This window comes from Aquarana catesbeiana, linkage group LG02 (assembly GCF_042186555.1).
Source record: "Aquarana catesbeiana isolate 2022-GZ linkage group LG02, ASM4218655v1, whole genome shotgun sequence".
Lineage (NCBI taxonomy): Eukaryota > Metazoa > Chordata > Amphibia > Anura > Ranidae > Aquarana > Aquarana catesbeiana.
The window spans coordinates 543,387,075-543,407,210 of NC_133325.1; the positions used below are offsets into that span (position 1 = coordinate 543,387,075).

General features: G+C 44.0%; 1 protein-coding gene across 1 annotated transcript in view; it reads right to left on the reverse strand.

The window, feature by feature from the left end:
* AHCYL1 (adenosylhomocysteinase like 1) overlaps positions 1–20,136 on the reverse strand; it is a 707,570-nt gene that overhangs the window by 285,961 nt on the left and 401,473 nt on the right. Inside the window, exon 10 of the mRNA XM_073615883.1 lies at positions 6,381–6,469. Within this exon, the coding sequence (XP_073471984.1) occupies positions 6,381–6,469 (89 nt within the window). The remainder of the gene's footprint in view (positions 1–6,380; positions 6,470–20,136) is intronic.

Consider the following 20,136-nt stretch of genomic DNA (forward strand, 5'->3'; position numbering starts at 1 on the left):
ATCAGCTTCCTATGTCTCCTGTGCCTGTTATAGCTGCTTCCTGTCACCACCTGACTTGCCTGACTACTCCTGTTTGCCGCCTGCATTGACCCCGGCTTGGACCTGACTACTCTCCTGCCCCGCATCTGCACCTTGATCGTCCTCTCATGTTTGATTCCTGGCTTGGCTACCGACTCCGTTCCTGATTATCCTGCTGTACCTTATCTTAGACTGATTCCTGTTGTGTATGACCTTTGGCCTGGCTCTGACTCCATTCCTGGTTGCTCCACGGCTCCATACCTGGGATCTCTTCTCGCACGGTTGCCCTATCAACCTCACCAGCGCACCTCAGCAGCTCCTTGCTGCCAGCTGTCCAGCAACGCCACTCAGGCGGCCCGTGCACCTTTGGGCACCGTGCTCCCTGTCTCATTGCCAGGGCTGCACTGCACTTGGCCGTGAGGGACTCCCTCTCTGCAATCCTGCCTCACATCCGGGACTTGACGAGAGCAGAGGGAGAAGACAGCAGAGAAGACCCAGCAAAAGAGCAAGAATAACCGGAGAGAGAGCGGAGAAGACCCGGAGAGGGGAGAAGAACCGGCAGAGGCAGAAGACATCAGCGGAGGAGGCAGAAGAGCCGGAGAGGGGAGAAGAGACCGAAAGACGCTGGAGCTGCCTTAATAGGTTACTTTAAAAACATGTGTTATGTGTTTTATTTTTGACACTTTTTTTTTTAGGTGAATAGGTAGGAGTACATTGTACCCCAAACTCATTCACATAGGGTGGGGGGGCTGGAATCTTGTTAAAGGGGGCTTCCAGATTTGTCGGGAAGAGGTCCTTGTCCTCATCAACATGGGGACAAGGTGGTTTGGGGTGGGGGGGCACAGGGCCTCCCCAGACCCAAAGCAACCACCCTCCCCTATGTTGATAGCATGCGACCTGGTACGGCTCGGGGGGGGGGGGGGGGGGGGGGCGCTCGCTCATCCCCACCCCCTTTCTTGACCTTTGAGATTAGGACTGCTTTCCAGAGTGACACTCCCCAAGCCATTAAACAAGAGGATGAGATTAAAAATAAATTCAAGGAGCATAAAAAACTATTGATTAGACATCTCATTAGAAAGTGGGATGTGTCTTCACTAGAAACATACATTTCACACAAAATAGTCCCCAGAGGACTATGCGACAGGACAATACCAGCTGAACACCTACACACAGAAAGTTTCCTACCTAAGTGGAAGGAACTTTGCATTAACCACGGCCAAGAAGTGATGAGGCTAATAGTTGAAGAGGAAAAAGCCCAATTGATAACAATACAGGCCCAAATTGAGGAAAGCGCTCGAGGTTTAGAGGCATTAAAACACTTAGATGAATTTACTAAACAAAATGACATCTTAAAAAAAGAAATCGAAAAGACACAATTAAATCTCAAAATAACGAAGTAAATTCAAACGTGACATAGCGGATTTTGAAAAAGACAAGGTATTCGACTTGACCATCCGACGTGGACGTAGTAGATCACGGTGGAGGGGTCAATGACAACAATCGAGACAACGCCGAAATAAATCGTATAGTGACTCAGACGACGAGACAACAAAGTCAGTTACTTTTTTAGACCAAGCGGGGGTGGAGCAACTAACCACACAAGCCCCGCCCCCCAGCAATAAAAACCAAAATAGGACCTCAAAAACAGAAACAAACAAAATCGCCCAGCGAGCGAACATACACGAGGAGCCAAAAAAGACACTGACCAGTCCACCCCCCCCCCAGTGTGACCTCCAGGGACCCAACGACCTAAAAGTAGTAAATTTATCTAATCACTACCTAAGTCCCGATCACATCAGCCTCCTTTCCAAGGGCATGTCCCTTTCCCCGACAGCGGTAATGGATGAGTTCACTGTGTATAAGGATATCATACTCATTTTGAGGAAGGTTTTTTTGCGCTCCCTGTATGAAGGGAAAGGTGAGGCATCAACTGCCACTGTCACTATGGATGCAGATGACCAAAAAAGCCTTGGACATATTGAACTCATTATTGGAAGAAAACTTAGGACCTAGTGAAGAACCCCCCACATCAATAAGACGATCAGTAGATTTAAAAATTAAATCACAAAAAATGCCCCCTCTATCCAAGAATAGATGGTTGAATCTCTTCTTGGAGATGGTCCAGTCCGATCTCGAGAAGGTGAATTGGTCTAAAAAAAAAACACTGACAATTTGACTAATCAGTGAAAGAAACGCCCTCGACGACCTCAAAAAAAGGAAAAACTTAGTAGTAAAAAACAGTGATAAAGGGGGCAATGTTGTCTTGTTAGATGAACAACATTATGAAAGAATAGCAAAAAAATTACCAACCGACGAGACTACCTACCGTAAACTCGATCACAACCCTTTCCCCACAGTAATTCAGGAGTTGAATCAGAGATTTACATTTGCAAAGGACGAGAGACTGCTGACCATTCGTGAATTTCAACATCTTTTTGTTTGAGAGTTTAATATACCTACTTTTTACACAATCCCCAAACTACACAAAAATTTAAAAGATCCACCTGGAAGACCGATTGTTTCGGCATGTCAAGGCCCCTTCGAAAGAATCGGCAAGTATTTGGATTCCCTCCTCAAAGACATGGTCAGCAGCCAAAATTCCTTTGTACAGGATACTCGTCATGACTTGGCAAAACTCTCTGAGTTCAAAGACCTGGACCAACTCGGAGAAATCTGGTTTATAGGCATTGATGTGGAGTCATTGTACACTTCGATACTCCACTCATGCGGGATTAAAGCCGTTGAGACCTTCCTGAACACTGCCTACCCAGAATCAGGACCACAAACGAATTTCTGATTACTAAACAACTTCTTTCAATTTTTAACCATTACCAACAAATCCGGGGTACCTCTATGGGGGCAGCGTGGGCTCCATCCTACGCATGCCTCCATTTGAGTTTCTGGGAAGAGGAGGTGGTCTTCCCCTCGTCGATGTACCGTGACCATGTTTATGCCTGGTTATGGTACATCGACGATGTTTTTGTGATTTGGCGCGGTACACAGACTGGGTTGTTACAGTTCATTCATGAGCTTAACACTAACCAATTCAACATCCACTTAACATACACTTTTAACCAGACAAGATTATCTTTTCTTAATCTACAAATATCTTTGGAAAATGGACAACTTTATACTTCCACTTTCCGCAAAGATACTGCAGCAAATACTTTTCTTAGCGCCACCAGCCATCATCCTCATTGGATCAAAGATGGTATACCGGTGGGCCAATTTCTACGTATAAAAAGAAATTGCTCAAAACAAGCCAGGATCTCTACGCTCAAATTAGTGAGCGTGGCTACTCGCATCGTCAAATTAAGAGAGCAAAAAAAGCAGCAGCTCTGGACCGCCAAAGCCTGCTGTCAATTGAGCCGTTTGACACTTCCACTGTACCTAATTCCAAAACCAATGATCCAATAAGAATAATAACCACCTATGGATCTCAGTGGAACACCATCCGCTCAATCTTAGAAAAACATTGGGGCGTGTTAACCAACTCACCGGGTTTGGGCCAGATTGTAGGCACCTTCCCCAAGTTGGTGGCCCGATGTGCCAAAAATTTGAGTGATATGTTAATTCAATCTGAATTTATCTGCAAACAGGACAATTCATGGCTATCCAATTATCCACGGACATTGGGAATGTTCCCTTGTAACAAATGTCAGATTTGCCTTTATGTGCATAGGACCTCGACTTTTAAGGATGCACATGGAAATGAAACATACGAAATTCGAGATCTAATCAATTGTTCCACCTCACGTGTTATCTACAAGATAACATGTCCATGCCCCAAAATATACGTGGGAAAAACAAAAAGACAGTTAAGAGTCCGCATTGGTGAACACTTAGGCGAAATTAAAGATAAAAGCAAAATTCCTGAAAAGCCTCTAGCTAAACACTTTGCCCAATACGGGTAACTCCTGGGGAATGAAGGTGAAGGGCATTTATGCCCTAAAGTTGCCCTCTAGACTTGGTGACTTTGACCGTATACTCCTACAGAAAGAAAAATTGTGGGTATACCGTCTAAAGTCCCTCATACCCGTTGGTTTAAACACTGAACCTGCAGGCCTTCCTACCAACTTAGATTGGCCAGTTGGTTCAATTCACCTCAATTCAAAATTATCTTTCTATCCCCAAATTCCATTTGCTTACCACATGTTTAGTAACTACTAGATGATACTATTACTACACTAGATATGCTTTCTTGAAAGAAAACACACACAACCATAGTAATCTTTCCTTGTTTGATGCTTATATTCAACTGCAAGTGTGTTCATGTTAATCTCTCATGTCTTCGAAACTCCTTTCCCCCTTTTTAATTTTTTTTTTCTTGCCCCTCTTTTCTCATAGTCCTCTCCAGATAACTACAAATTCCTCTAGAGCCACAATAGGAACCCTATTGAATTATTTAGCAAGTTCAATTGTTTTAGATTTTCCTTCCTATGGCTCTTAAAAATCATTTAGGAAAATTGAATTACCTGTCAGCGATGGAAATACTAAAGATGATCGCCTTTTGGATAACTGTCTCTTTAAAACTTAAACACACTTGGGCAGTGACAGAACGCAACAAGAATGATATAAGGGAGCATTGCCACCAGCCCAGGTATCGTCCAAGATGAAGCAACGCTATTGTTTCTAGCGAAACGCATTGATGTCATCAACGCAGGCTCGTCACGGACGCCGGAGCATAGGTGGAGAGGCGAGTGCTGCGTCTCCACCTACACTTTTTTTAACATTTTTTTTTTTTTTTGATTACTTTTATTCCTATTACAAGGAATGTAAACATCCCTTGTAATAGGAATCAATGTGGCAGGTCCTCTATATGGAGAGATGTGGGGTCAATAAGACCCCACATCTCTCCTCTAGGCTGGAAAGTATGAGATCGGAAAAAAAAAAATTCACAGATCTCATGCTGACAGCCACGATCGTGGCTTCGGTTATTTCCGGGTACCCGGGCGTGACGTCATAATGACGCGCCCGGGCCTCCCACGGTCATAGAGATGACTGGTGACCATCTGTTCACCAGTCATCTCTATCGTCAACATCCGGTGCCGGCCGATTCATTCTCCGGGCCCCCGATGGCACGGGAGAGCCCGGAGAAGCACCGGATGGCGGCGGGAGGGGGGGGGCGTCCCCTCCCGTCGCCTATAAGAACGATCAAGCGGCAGTATTGCCACTATGATCATTCTTAACGCACAGAATCAGCGGCTGAAAAGAATGATATCTGAATGATGCATCTAGCTGCAAGCATCATTCAGATATCACCCCACAAAGTAGAGGACGTCATTTTACTATAGGCGGGTATTGAAGTGGTTAAAGACATTCTTCATATGATTTTAATCTTGACTGCTAGTATAATCTTCCTATATGGACCATTCCCACTTGATCCAATAATTATTGGCATTTCAACTAGAATTTTGTCAGAGAAGGATTTATAATCAACAATATTAATTATTTCATCAGATTGGACATTAATTTCATAAGCTAGGCAATTTTAAATCAGCCCAGTTCACAGCGATATTGTCTATTCATATACGAGTGGCTCGCATCCTTTTCCCATTTCCCTACTCCACCCTCCCCCATTTACCTCCATTGGATTTTTCAGGCTGTCTTTTAGGTTTTATTGGCATACAGGGATAATCAATACCCCACCACCTACTACACACCAATCATTGAATTACCGATTGACAGCTTGCTAAACCCAATGCGTCCGGACGATGTCATACGTTGTCTCTGTTTTTGTTTTGTAATGTTTTTATGTTTTGTCCAGTTTGTCCAAGTGATCATGAAACTAGTTATTAGGTTCCACTTGGACCTAAATAGTAATCTTTCTGATACTATGTTTTAATTGATAGGTTTTTTGCCTATTTTTGATGTTTGTACCACAATTTAATATTTAATCAAATTTATACTTTTTTGGTAATATTGCCAGTTCTCTGATATAATTAAAACTTGCTGCTAAAGTAACCCCTTACTCGGTTCTCTAAAATCGGGTGTTCTTTCTTTTTAAGCTTTCCTGACCTGCCACGCTGTGTGCTCGGATATGGGTATGGTTTTGGGGGGGGGGGGGAGCAAACAAAGTTTTTTCAGTGTGGGGGTTTCCCTTAAAATCTATACCAGACCGAAGGGCCTCTCTTACCCCCCCCCTTTCCCCGACTGTACCTAATACGCCATGTGTTAATTGTTATACAGTACCTATTACAGATCCTTTGTCTCCACCTAGTTGAGTGAACGCAATTTTATTAGCCTCATAAACGTAAAAGTGTCATCACCCATTTTTACATTCATGTGGTGGTAATACAGTTATCTATCCTATTAAATATATCATATTTATCAGGTGGTACTAGTAATAAATGTAATCTTACCAAGCTTGTAGTGCACAGATGGGGTCAATTTCTGTGACACACACAACAGCACCCAAGGCCTTTAGAGCTGCACAGCATCCTTTCCCAACCTGCATAACAACACATATAAAGACAAAAATAGCATTGATTGTCATTGTTTACCACTTTAACCCCAAGCCAATTCTGGTACTTTACACATACATGTAAAAATCTGCATTTTTTGCTAGAAAAATCCTAAACATATATTTTTTGAAAGGAGAGACACTGGAGATTAAAACGGTACCACATTACAATTTTTTTTAATGTCATACCATATTTACACAGCCATTTTTAAAAAGACAGCAGAGCTCTCTGCTCAGGTAGCTCTGAGAACCGAGTGATCAGCGGTGTTTGATCACTCGGTTCTAAGTCTAATGCTGCGTACACACGATCGGACTTTCCGTCAACAAAACCATGGATTTTTGTTCGAAGGTTGTTGGCTCCAACTTGTCTTGCATACGCACAGTCACACAAATGTCAGCCAACAATTATGAACGTAGTGACGTACTGTGTGGTTTTTCAGCTCTTTATAGCCACCCTTTGGGCTCCCTCTGCTAATTTCGTGTTAGTAGAAGTTTGGTGAGTGTTGATTCGTGCTTTTCTTTTTGTGTTTTTCATTTAGCGCTATTATTATTATTTTTGATATCACTTGAAAAAAAAAGCCTTTGAAAATTTGTTTGCAATAACTCCATCAGTATCACCAGCAAAGCAGATTCATTATTATCCCATTAAAGAAGAAGAGAATGTGCGCTGCAGTTGGAGATTTCCTAATTTGCCACGTCATGAATGTTAATTCTCCACTACAAACGCTAGTTTACAAGTCCAACCGCTTCTAATTCTGAGCATGCGTGAACTTTTTTGCGGCTGACTTGTGTACACACGATCAGAAATTCCGACTACAAAGTTTTGTTGACGGAAAATTTGAGAACCTGCTAGCCAACATTTGTTGGCGGAAAGTCCGACAACAAATGTTCGATGAGGCATACACACGGTCGGACTTTCAGCCAACAAGCTCACATCCAACGTTTCCTGTCGGAAAATCTGACCGTGTGTACGCGGCATTAGAGTCGGCGGGCGACAGATACAGCATCGGACCTATGCTGCATCCACCTAGGGAAGTATGAATCTTAAAAAAAAAAAAAAAAAAAAAAAACTTTCCATACTACTCTTTTATTGAATTTAAAGCAGAGGTCCGCCCACCGCTGCAAAAATTAATAGCCAGCAGTTGCACATACTGCAGCTGCTGACTTTTAATAATCGGACACTTACCTGTCCTGGAGTCCAGCAATGTGGACACCGAAGCTGAGTTTCCATCAGCTGTCAGGTGCATGCGGCCTCCATTGCGAGTAAGGGAACTCGGCAGTGAAGCCGGGAACCCTACTGCACATGTGCGAGGCTTCGCTCCTCTGTCCTACTGGCCCGGCGGCCGGGGGAAGGGGGAGGGAGGAGGGAGCCTGGGCGGTGACATAAATACCCGCGGCTGAGGCTCCCGGAAGTTGGAACAGGATATCTGTATTAGACAGATATCCTGTCCCCCCTCCAACCCGAAAGGTGCCAAATGTGGCACCGGAAAGGGGGAGGAGTACAACGAGCGGATGTTCTACTTTTGGGTGAAACTCCACTTTAAGTGCACACAAAAATGATATAATACCCCATTTGTGGTAAAATATAAAATATGATATTATGCCGAGTAAATGGATACAAAACATGTCATACTTTAAAATTGCACATGCCCGTGGAATGGCCACAAATTACAGTACCAAAAAATGTCCATAGGTGATTCTTTAAAAGTATTTACAGGTTACCAGGTTATTGCTCTCACTCGGATCTTTACAATGATAGCTCATATGTGTGGTGCGATCACAGTTTACATATGCATGCAGAACCTACATATGCATTCTCATTTGCGCATAAGCAAATGAGACGGGCGCTTGCAATTTTTGTTTAACCACTTCAGCCCCAGAAGGTTTTACCCCCTTCCTGACCAGGCAATTTTTTGCGATACGGCACTGCATTAGTTTAACTGATAATTGCGCGGTTGTGCGATGCTGTACACAAATACAATTGATGTCCTTTTTTTCCCACAAATAGAGCTTTCTTTTGGTGGTATTTGATCACCTATGTTGTTTTTATTTTTTGCGCTATAAACAAAAAAAGACCGACAATTTTGAACAAAAAAAAAAAAACAACAAACACAATATTTTTTACTTTCAGCTATAAAACACATCCAAAAAAAATTGAAAAAAAATCTAATTTCTTTATAAGTTTAGGCCAATTTGTATTCTGCTACATATTTTTGGTAAAAAAAAATCCCAATAAGTGCATATTGATTGGTTTGCGCAAAAGTTATAGTGTCTACAAACTATGGGTTAGATTTATGGACTTTTTATTTATTTTTTATTGTTTTTACTAGTAATGGCAGCTATCAGCGATTTTTAGCGGGACTGCGACATTGCATTGGACAAATCTTTTTGGGGACCAGTGACACCAATACAGTGATCAGTGCTAAAAAAATTGCACTGTCACTGTATAAATGACACTGGCAAGGAAGGGGTTATCAGGGGCAAGCAAAGGGTCAATGGTGTTCCCTAGGTGTGCTTTCTTACTGTGTGGGGGTCGGACCGACTCGAAGAAGAGACACATCTTAGGTGGTGAACGTTGTTTTTACATTGTCCTTGTGATAGCATGGGCTGTGACAGGTCCTCTTCATGTAAAGATCCGGGGTCTTTTAGACACCATCTTTCTCCTCTGGCATATAAAAGCATTTAATCAAACTGCGATTTGTTTGATCAGATGTGACAAAGTGACAAAATCCTTATGCCTCGATCACTTCTACAGATAATGGCTGCAGCTACAGCCAGCTACAGCCTACAGCTACAGCCAGCTACAACTACCTTCTACCAATGGCTGTGGGTGTCAATACAATGTTAATGACACCCCCATCTTGGTACAGCCACTTCAACCAGAGGATGTACGGGTACATCCTAAGGTGTTGAATTGGTTAAAGTGGAGCTCCACCGAAAAGGGCAAGTTCTGCTTTAAGGCCTCCTGGTTTTAACAGGTACACACTCCTGCCTAGGTGATCCAATCGGAAGTTCTCCTCTCCCCCTTCCTCCCACAGCCATCTGGGACACGTCACAGGTCCCAGAAGACAGCAAGACCATTCACAATGCACAGCGCGGCTCGCGCATGTGCAGTAGACAACTGGCTGCGAAGCCACAAAGTGTCACAGCCGGGTGTTCACAGCTGAGATGCGCACACCGGGGACATAAGACAGCGGGAAGGGATGGCTCAGATGAGCACATCTCTGGATCCTGGAACAGGTGAATGTCTTTTTATTAAGCCCATATTCACACTTGTGCGATGCGGGAACCAGCGAGATTCCAGTGCCGGTTCCCGCATCGCTTCTCTCCCGCAGACAGTTCACACTACCTTCTACGAATGGCTGTGGGTGTCAATACAATGTTAATGACACCCCCAGAATGGTTCACAGATTGCAGTGCGAACTGTGGATTCATACAGGAATCAGACTGCATGAATGAGAACACCCATACGATAGGATTCCAGTGCGGGGAAAAACAAGTCCCTGCACCTTTTTCTGTGCGAATCCAATGCGAGTTCAGCCATACAACTGTATTGCTCAGACATCGCATGTGATCGGCACCGCAGTGCAAGTGCGAATCACATGCAATGCCTGAGATCGCACTAGTCTGAACCTAGGCTAAAAGTTAGCAGCTACAGTTTTTGTAGCTGCTGACTTTTAATAAACACAAAAATCACTGGAGCTCCTCTTTAAAGTATTGTGAATGTTTATATTTGGCTATTAGCAGCCATGGGATATAATATCATCGTGACAGACCTAGCCGGGACAGAGGCTGTTGGAGAGGACTGAATGCAAGCCTCTTGCCTTTTGATTATGGGCCCTGGATTTTCAATGGAACAATATTCTTTGTGAGGTGAATTAGAAATCCAGTCTGAACTGTACTAATCGGACTCAGTCGTGTATATATGTATATATTGTATGTGGTTTGATTCTGTTGGGGACTCCTTGCTGTGGTCATTTGGGATGTGTGTCCCTGAAGAGGGAGGGGGGATTCCTCCAGCAGCCCCCTGCTGATAAGACTGATTCATACTGTTGGGACACATACTGTGAGGAGATGCTGGTGTCATCAACTCCACTCACCTGTCTGATGTCAGTTATAATGTGTTTAATGTAAATGAGTTTAGTCTGGCTTACCACAGGTTCTAAGGGTATTCAGCTCATTGTTGTTTGTTCTAATTAACCCTGTGTTGATGTTTATGCTAATGTGTGTTGAATAGTCAATGAGCTGATCACATTGTCCTTTATACAATGTAGGAGACTGGTCGACACCTATTGGAGCTTCTGCTATTGTGAGAAAATGTCCTGTGGTTGTACTTATGATAATTAACTCTGTTACTGTGTGAAGCTCGGTGCCCACAAGTCTGTGTCCTACAGGTCATGTCTCTGAGTCATCTGGTCTGGGAAATGATTTAGTAAACTAGCTCATGCTAATTAGGTTACGTTTGTATTGTTAGAGTATCATGAGCAGGAGGGGGGAACCTCATCTTCTCCTGTATATAAGACTGTATTCTGGTTCTAAATAAAGTTAGTTCATGTTAGCATCTAAGCAAGTGTCGCCTTGTTTTATGCTTGGGAGTGGTTGGGATATCTGATATCTGTATCCAGACTACAAGGAAGTGGTATACTGACAGAAGCACTCAAGCGGAGTGAGGGACGTTCCGTGACATTGGTGACAGCAGTGGGATAGCTTCCTGCAGTCTGGGAAATCTAAACCTCCACCTGGATCCAAGATCAGGATAGCAGACTTCAGTCACCCTAACGGAGATATGGACCTGGCATCAGAGTTCCCGGGGCTGCTGCGGATCATCCTTTCAACATACACCAGGACTGTGTCTGAGGATGAATACCTAGAGCTTAGGCAGCAAATTCGGGTGGAGCTTGGGATTGGAGCCCTCCAGCTCGCTGGTATAAAACAGGGCAAGTGCTTTCCAACCCAAGAGCAACGGGCCAGTGACCAACGGGCATTGCGGATGGCATTCCTGGGAGAGCGGCCCCAGGAGCAATGGGTGACTGAGTTGGACAGGCTGGTCCAGCAGGAGATAGAGCTGGAAAACCATTATCAGGCTCTGCAATGGCACGCAGAGCAGGGTTATTTAGGGGAGACAACAGAATGCTCTCCGGAGGTGATATGACTTTGGTGGCCCTGGATTGCTGTGGGAGAGCCTTACAGATCATTTTGTGTTTGGCGATGAAGGGGAACCTGCCCTCGAGGACCTGCGAGAATATAGAGAGGCTATGCTCGGTCTTGCAGGGGTCTCAGAGCTCAAACCTGATCTGGACCATTTGCTAAGGAAGGAACAGCATCTGGAAAGGGCATACAGGAAACTGCTAGAACACGTTCAGCAGCATGCCAGAGAATCGGCAGTGGAAAATCCGGAGATTGCCGTCCCCAAACCTGAAGTGCTGACAACAGGGCAGAGCTCTGCTAACCTCTGCCCAGCAATGATAGCATCTTCTGGGTTCCATGGACAGGAGATGGTGAACCTCTATCCCCAGACATCAGTTGCAGAGACATGGGATTTGAAAGACTTTTCTGCTGAGGAAGAACAACCTGATGAGCCTCCAAGAGAAGAGCTGCTATCAGGGCCAAAGTTCACTGTGCTCTGCTCAGCACCAACAGTGGCTTCGGCCTTCTTGAGAGAAGAGGTAGTCGGCCTTTCTCCCACAACAATGACAGGACATGTGATTTTCTGCCAGCAGCATCTATGTAGTTACAACAAACTTCTCCAGCTGAAGATCTGTTATCTGAACAGAGGGTCCAAGACCTTTGTCCCACACTTTTAGCAATTCCAGAGACTGAGGATTTGATAGACGTTTCTGTAGAGGAGGAACCACCTAGCAAACCCCCAGCAGAAGTGCTGGCAACCGGACAGATTGTCCAAGACCTCTGCCCCACACCTGCAGCAATTGTGGAGGCCCAAGGTGGCAGTCTATCGCGAGCTGCAGATCAGGATCCAAGGCGAGAATGCAGTCATCACCTCACAACTGCAGCTTGATCTGGTGTCTGTGGATGGGGCTTCAGTCCCCACCTGTATACCCCAGGGATGCTGGGCAGTCGGCCCAGATCCCCAACAGCAGGATGGAGTGAGCCCTGTCCCCCTGTCTTCTCTCCAGCGGCAGAAAGGACTCCAGGGAGAAGGGCCAGTCCAGGCCTCTCCCCAGCTGCAGATATGTTCTCTGACAGAGGCAGAGGTTGGCTGGTGTGAGTAATACTCTGTTTGGAACAATTTGTTTGGGGTACTGTGTGGGTACAGGCAGTAGAGGACTGGAACTACTGACTAACTTCGGAGTCAGCCCGTTTGGGGTCTCCTCCTGTGTTAGTATCCTGCCGAAAGGGGAGAAATATGACAGACCTAGCCAGGACAGAGGCTGTTGGAGAGGACTGAATGCAAGCCTCTTGCCTTTTGATTATGGGCCCTGGATTTTCAATGGAACAATACTCTTTGTGAGGTGAATTAGAAATCCAGTCTGAACTGTACTAATCGGACTCAGCCGTGTATATATGTATATATTGTGTGTTGTTTGATTCTGTTGGGGACTCCTTGCTGTGGTCATTTGGGATGTGTGTCCCTGAAGAGGGAGGGGGGATTCCTCCAGCAGCCCCCTGCTGATAAGACTGATTCATACTGTTGGGACACATACTGTGAGGAGATGCTGGTGTCATCAATTCCACTCACCTGTCTGATGTCAGCTATAATGTGTTTAACGTAAATGAGTTTAGTCTGGCTTACCACAGGTTCTAAGGGTATTCAACTAATTGTTGTTTGTTCTAATTAACGCTGTGTTGATGTTTATGGTAATGTGTGTTGAATAGTCAATGAGCTGATCACATTGTCCTCTATACAATGTAGGAGACTGGCCGACACCTATTGGAGCTTCTGCTATTGTGAGAAAATGTCCTGTGGTTGTACTTATGATAATTAACTCTGTTACTGTGTGAAGCTCGATGCCCACAAGTCTGTGTCCTACAGGTCATATCATCTGGTCTGGGTAAATGATATAGTAAACTAGCTCATGCTAATTAGGTTAATTAGGTTACGTTTGTATTGTTAGAGTAATATGAGCAGGAGGGGGAACCTCATCTTCTCCTGTATATAAGACTGTATTCTGGTTCTAAATAAAGTTGGTTCATGTTTGCATCTAAGCAAGTGTTGCCTTGTTTTATGCTTGGGAGCGGTTGGAATATCTGATATCTGTATCCAGACTACAAGGAAGTGGTATACTGACAGAAGCACTCAAGCGGCGTGAGGGACGTTCCGTGACAATCATGCAATGCAAAACAGGTGCAATTCTGTGTATTGTAAACCAGAAAAACAGAAAACAAACCTGAAACACCAAAATCTTATACCATTAGGTGCAGCTTTCTGCACCTTTCACACACTCACTATATGTTTGCCCTATTTACTGTTATATTGCAGCCAGTATGGCACATTATTTGCTTTGCTTATTACCCATTTTGATTTAATTATTCATTTATCACTATATGCATACTTAAACAATTTTTATAGCAACTACTTTGGGTGCCATTGTGGATTGCCCACCCACGTTGAATCTGCTTCCTGTTTGTCACCTTGAGTTCTCACTAAGTCATACTTCCACAGCTCCCGGGTGAGACTCCCCTGGCAATTGCCATTTGGAAATATTGTATCTATTCTTAGCTGGTTTGTATGTATTAGAGCCCCTCTGGCGGCTTTTGAGGTTGGACTTATGTAGCGTACACACGAGCGGACTTTTCGACCGGACTAGTCCGGCGGACAATCCGATCGTGTGTGGGCTTCATCGGACCTTCAGCGGACTTTTCCAGTCGAAAATCTGACGGACTTTAGATTTGAAACATGCTTCAAATCTTTCCGACAGACTCGAGTCCGGACGAAAAATCCACTCCTCTGTATGCTAGTCCGACGGACGAAAACCCACGCTAGGGCAGCTATTGGCTATCAACTTCCTTATTTTAGTCCGGTCGTACGTCATCACGTCTGAATCCGTTTGGTGTGATCGTGTGGAGGCAAGTCCGTTCGTTCAAAAGTCCGTTGGAAGTCTGTCAAAAGTCTGACGAAAGTCCGCCGGGATGGCCGTCGGATTTTTGTTGCCGAAAAGTCCGCTCATGTGTAAGCGGCCTTATTCTATACTTTTAGGTATGTTACATTCCTGATGTTTTATCTTACAGATACTATTAGAGATGCACTGAAATTTCAGCGGCTGAAACATATTGGGCGAAAATTGTGTTTTCGCCATTTTGCCAATAGAGAAAAAAAGAGCCAATAATGCATCCGATTTTACCATGCTCATGGTGTGTTTTTCATAGGTCATGTGACTCAAAAACCGCATCAAAAATGTAACATGGGTGCATTATTGATGCGTTCTTGCTGTGTTTTCATGGAATTTTAACAGGGAGGTGCTATTTTGGTGCGTTTTTTTTTTAACTGACCAAAAATGCAGCAAGCCAGATTTTTAACACCACAACAGAAGTGCAACGGACCAGTGTGAAGACATAGAGGGATGCATTTTTCTTGAGCTTTTTTTTTTTTTGTGCTAAAGGTGCCGATAATGGCCGACAATAAATTTATATTAATTTAAATTCATGATATTAATTAAAAAGTCGAATATAATACAAATATATATATATATATATATATATATATATATATATATATATATATATATTAAAAACTGTCATTTTCGGTTTCAGCCAAGTGCATGCATTTCCATTAGGTGCATCTCTAGATACGATACATGCATCTACCCCTGAAGAGTGAACAAAGAGTTTCCCGGGATTGTTGTGAATCTGGTATGACAATTTTTGTTCTTTCATTTGTTTACTGATCTATGTTGTCTTAAAATATGATTAACCACTTGCCGACCGCCTAACGCAGATATACTGCGGCAGAATGACACGGTACGTGATCCCCCCCCCGGTGCCCGAGGCGGTCGGCATCGTTAGGGGAGCGATCCAGGCTGAGGGGGAGACCACTCATTCGTGGCCACCCCCTCGCGATCGCTCCCAATGAATGAGAATCTTCCTCTGCTGCTGTATAGTAAACAGCGGCAGAGGAAATTATGTCATCTCTCCTCGGGTCGGTAATTTCTGTTCCGGCGCCGAGGAGAGAAGACATCTGACTAAGTACACAACACTACACTTACAGTAAAACACACTATGCACACATTTCACCCCCCAATCACCCCCTGATCACCCCCCCCCCCCCCCCCGTCACAGTGACACCAATAGCAGTTTTTCTTTCTTTTTTTTCCTGGTTACTGCATTGGTGTCAGTTTGTGACAGTTAGAAGTGGTAGGGCAGTTAATGTTAGCACCCTTTAGGTCTAGGGTACCCCCCTAACCCCCTTAATAAAGTTTTAACCCCTTGATCACCCCCCCGTCGCCAGTGTCACTAAGCGATCATTTTTCTGATCGCTGTATTAGTGTCACTGGTGACGCTAGTTAGGGAGGTAAATATATAGGTTCGCCGTCAGCATTTTATAGTGTCAGGGACCCCCATATACTACCTAATAAAGGTTTTAACCCCTTGATTGCCCCCTAGTTAACCCTTTCACCAGTGATCACCGTATAACTGTTACGGGTGACGCTGGTTAGTTAGTTTATTTTTTATAGTGTCAGGGCACCCGCCGTTTAATACCTAATAAAGGTTTAGCCCCCTAATCGCCCGGCGGTGATATAAGTTGGGTTTTAGAGTCAGATAGGGTCTGTGTCGCCCCAGACAGCGTCAGGTTAGTGCCAGTAGCGCTAATACCCACGCACGGACCATACACCTCCCTTAGTGGTATAGTATCTGAACGGATCAATATCTGATCCGATCAGATCTATACTAGCGTCCCCAGCAGTTTAGGGTTCCCAAAAATGCAGTGTTAGCAGGATCAGCCCAGATACCTGCTAGCACCTGCGTTTTGCCCCTCCGCCCGGCCCAGCCCACCCAATTGCAGTATCGATCGATCACTGTCACTTGCAAAACACTAAAAGCATAACTGCAGCGTTCGCAGAGTCAGGCCTGATACCTGCGATCGCTAACAGTTTTTTTGGTAGCGTTTAGGGGAACTGGCAAGCACCAGCCCCGGGCAGCGTCAGGTTATTGCCAGTAGTGCTAACACCCACGCACGCACCGTACACCTCCCTTAGTGGTATAGTATCTGAATGGATCAATATCTGATCCGATCAGATCTATACTAGCGTCCCCAGCAGTTTAGGGTTCCCAAAAACGCAATGTTAGCGGGATCAGCCCAGATACCTGCTAGCACCTGCGTTTTGCCCCTCCGCCTGGCCCAGCCCAGCCCACCCAAGTGTAGTATCGATCGATCACTGTCACTTACAAAACACTAAACACATATCTGCAGCGTTCGCAGAGTCAGGCCTGATCCCTGCGATCGCTAACAGTTTTTTTGGTAGCATTTTGGTGAACTGGCAAGCACCAGCGGCCTAGTACACCCCGGTCGTTAGCAAACCAGCACTGCAGTAACACTTGGTGACGTGGCGAGTCCCATAAGTGCAGTTCAAGCTGGTGAGGTGGCAAGCACAAGTAGTGTCCTGCTGCCACCAAGAAGAAGACAAACACAGGCCCGCCCTGCCCATAATGCCCTTCCTGCTGCATTTGCCAATCCTAATTGGGAACCCACCACTTCTGCAGCACCAATACTTCCCCCATTCACATCCCCAACCAAATGCAGTCGGCTGCATGAGAGGCATTTTCTTTATGTCCTCCCAAGTACCCCTATCCAACGAATCCTCCCAAAAAAGATGTTGTGTCTGCAGCAAGCGCGGATATAGGCGTGACACCCGCTATTATTGTCCCTCCTGTCCTGACAATCCTGGTCTTTGCATTGGTGAATGTTTTGAACGCTACCATACACTAGTTGAGTATTAGCGTGGGGTACAGCATTGCACAGACTAGGCACACTTTCACAGGGTCTCCCAAGATACCATCGCATTTTGAGACCCGAACCTGGAACCGGTTACAGTTGTAAAAGTCACAGTTACAAAAAAAAAAGTGTAAAAAAAAAAAACAAAAAAATATATACAATAAAAAAAAAAAAAAAAAATAGTTGTCATTTTATTGTTCTCTCTCTCTCTATTGTTCTGCTCTTTTTTACTGTATTCTATTCTGCAATTTTTTATTGTTATTGTGTTTTATCATGTTTGCTTTTCAGGTATGCAATTTTTTATACTTTACTGTTTACTGTGTTATTGTTAACCATTTTTTTGTCTTCGTGTACGCCATTCAGCTGCAGCGCGGATTTATTTATCTTGACAGCAACAGCGTTTGCTCCCACGATACATAAAGCCGTGACTCCAGCGCTGTCGGAGGTGATATATGCCGAAGCTCGGGGGCAGCAGGGGCGGAAGAGCGATTTGCTCCTAACTGTTGGGGCGGATGCCCCCATGCTTCGGCATATATAAATGGTGCGTGTATGCCCATCATTAGAAGTGGGTGGATGAAGGGAGGTATTCTAATGGTGGGCAAACCCACCAATCAATCTCTTTTTTTCGTTCAGCCCACAGGTGCATGAAAAAAAAAGATTACAATATATAGTACAACAAGGACCAGCACGTACTGGTATGTTGCTGGACTTTAAGTGGTTATACCAGAATGATGCCTGCAGGTTTAGGTATCATCTTGGTATCATTCTTTTCAGCCAGCGGTCGGCTTTCATGTAAAAGCAATACTAGCAGCTAATTAGCCTCTAGACTGTTTTCACAAGCAGTGGGAGGGAATACCCTACCCCCCCCCCACCGTCTTCCTTGTTTTTCTCTGGCTCTCCTGTCCCAACAGGGAACCTGAGAATGCAGCCGGTGATTCGGCCAGCTGACCGGAGACCAGAATGGCTCCAATCATCTCTATGGCCTAAGAAACCAGAAGCTACGAGCATTTCGTGATATCGCAGACTTCAATTGTAAGGACTAAAAACTTCTGCTGAGACTTATACCGAGCGGGCCCTATCTCCAGTGATCTACGGCTGACACCTTTCAGGTTCAACACAAGATTCCTTCATTTACAGTGTTACAGTTTGGGTGGCTCTTCTGTATGGGTAATCAATATCAGTTCCATCTGACGGACCAACCACCCAATAAGGACACATCCGGAACATTCACCGCGGACACCAGGGAGCAGTGACCTCCATAAAAAGCACTACAGGCCTACTACCCCTGTAGGGGTATCTGGATCCGGTGAGTAGGAATTCTGAAGGGGGAGCACAGAAGTCACCTGGAATAATATTTAAGCAACAAAGTCACCTTGATGTTGTCCTGATTTGATGCAGACACTACTATATATATGCATATGGGACTTTTATTTTTCCTTTCTTCAGTTTTTTGCTCTGCATACTAGAGACTTTGTGTTTTTTTCCTCTCTGCTATTAGCTTAATTACCTAGGGATTACTGCATTAATTATTGTATTTGTCCTGGAGGATCATATTTAGTGGGTCTCTGATTCCTCAGTGATGTGACAATTTTATCCCTATGTAGCTGTGATACTAGTATATGTGGACTGAAGGTGTTTTATATGTATATTTTCTTTCCTTATTCCTTTTGGAATACCTGCTGTACACAGTTTTTCCATTCCCACTGCATACTTATATACCACACAGAGCCATAGGATGGATATTTAGGCTTATACGATATACTTCCTCCTTTTTATTTATTAAGGTAGGAGATCCTCTATTATTGTTTAGTTTACTCAATTGCACAATACAATACCTCTACTTAATTCCTTCCTTGATATAGATTTCCAGGTAGCGCCACACACCCCTCTTGTTCATATATATACTACGAGCATTTCATGACTTAGATTTCGCCGGATGTAAACAGCGCCATTGGGAAATTGGGAAAGCATTTTATCACACTGATCTTGATGTGGTCAGATGCTTTGAGGGCAGAGGAGAGATCTAGGGTCTAATAAACCCAATTTTTTCAAAAAAAGAGTACCTGTCACTACCTATTGCTATCATAGGGGATATTTACATTCTCTGACATAATAATAAAAATGATCAAAAAAAAAAAAAAAAAATGAAAGGAACAGTTTAAAAATAAGATAAAAAAGCAAACAAAAAAAAAAAAAAAGCACCCCGCAAAGGCGAACGCAAGCGTTGGTCTGGCGTCAAATGTAAACAGCAATTGCACCATGCATGTGAGGTATCACAGCGAAGGTCAGATCGAGGGCAGTAATTTTAGCAGTAGACCTCCTCTGTAAATCTAAAGTGGTAACCTGTAAAGGCTTTTAAAAATGTATGTAGTTTGTCGCCACTGCACGTTTGTGCGCAATTTTAAAGCATGTCATGTTTGGTATCCATGTACTCGGCCTAAGATCATCTTTTTTATTTCATCAAACATTTGGGCAATATAGTGTGTTTTAGTGCATTAAAATAAAAAAAAGTATGTTTTTCCCTAAAAAATGTGCTTGAAAAATTGCTGCGCAAATACTGTGTGAAAAAAAAAATGAAACACCCACCATTTTAATCTGTAGGGCCTTTGCTTTAAAAAAAAATATATATTGTTAGGGGGGTCAAAGTAATTTTCTTGCAAAAAAAAATATTTTTTCATGTAAACAAATAGTGTCAGAAAGGGCTTTGTCTTAAAGTGGTTAGTGTGACATAGGCTTCTAAATGTTATGCATAAAATGCCAGGACAGT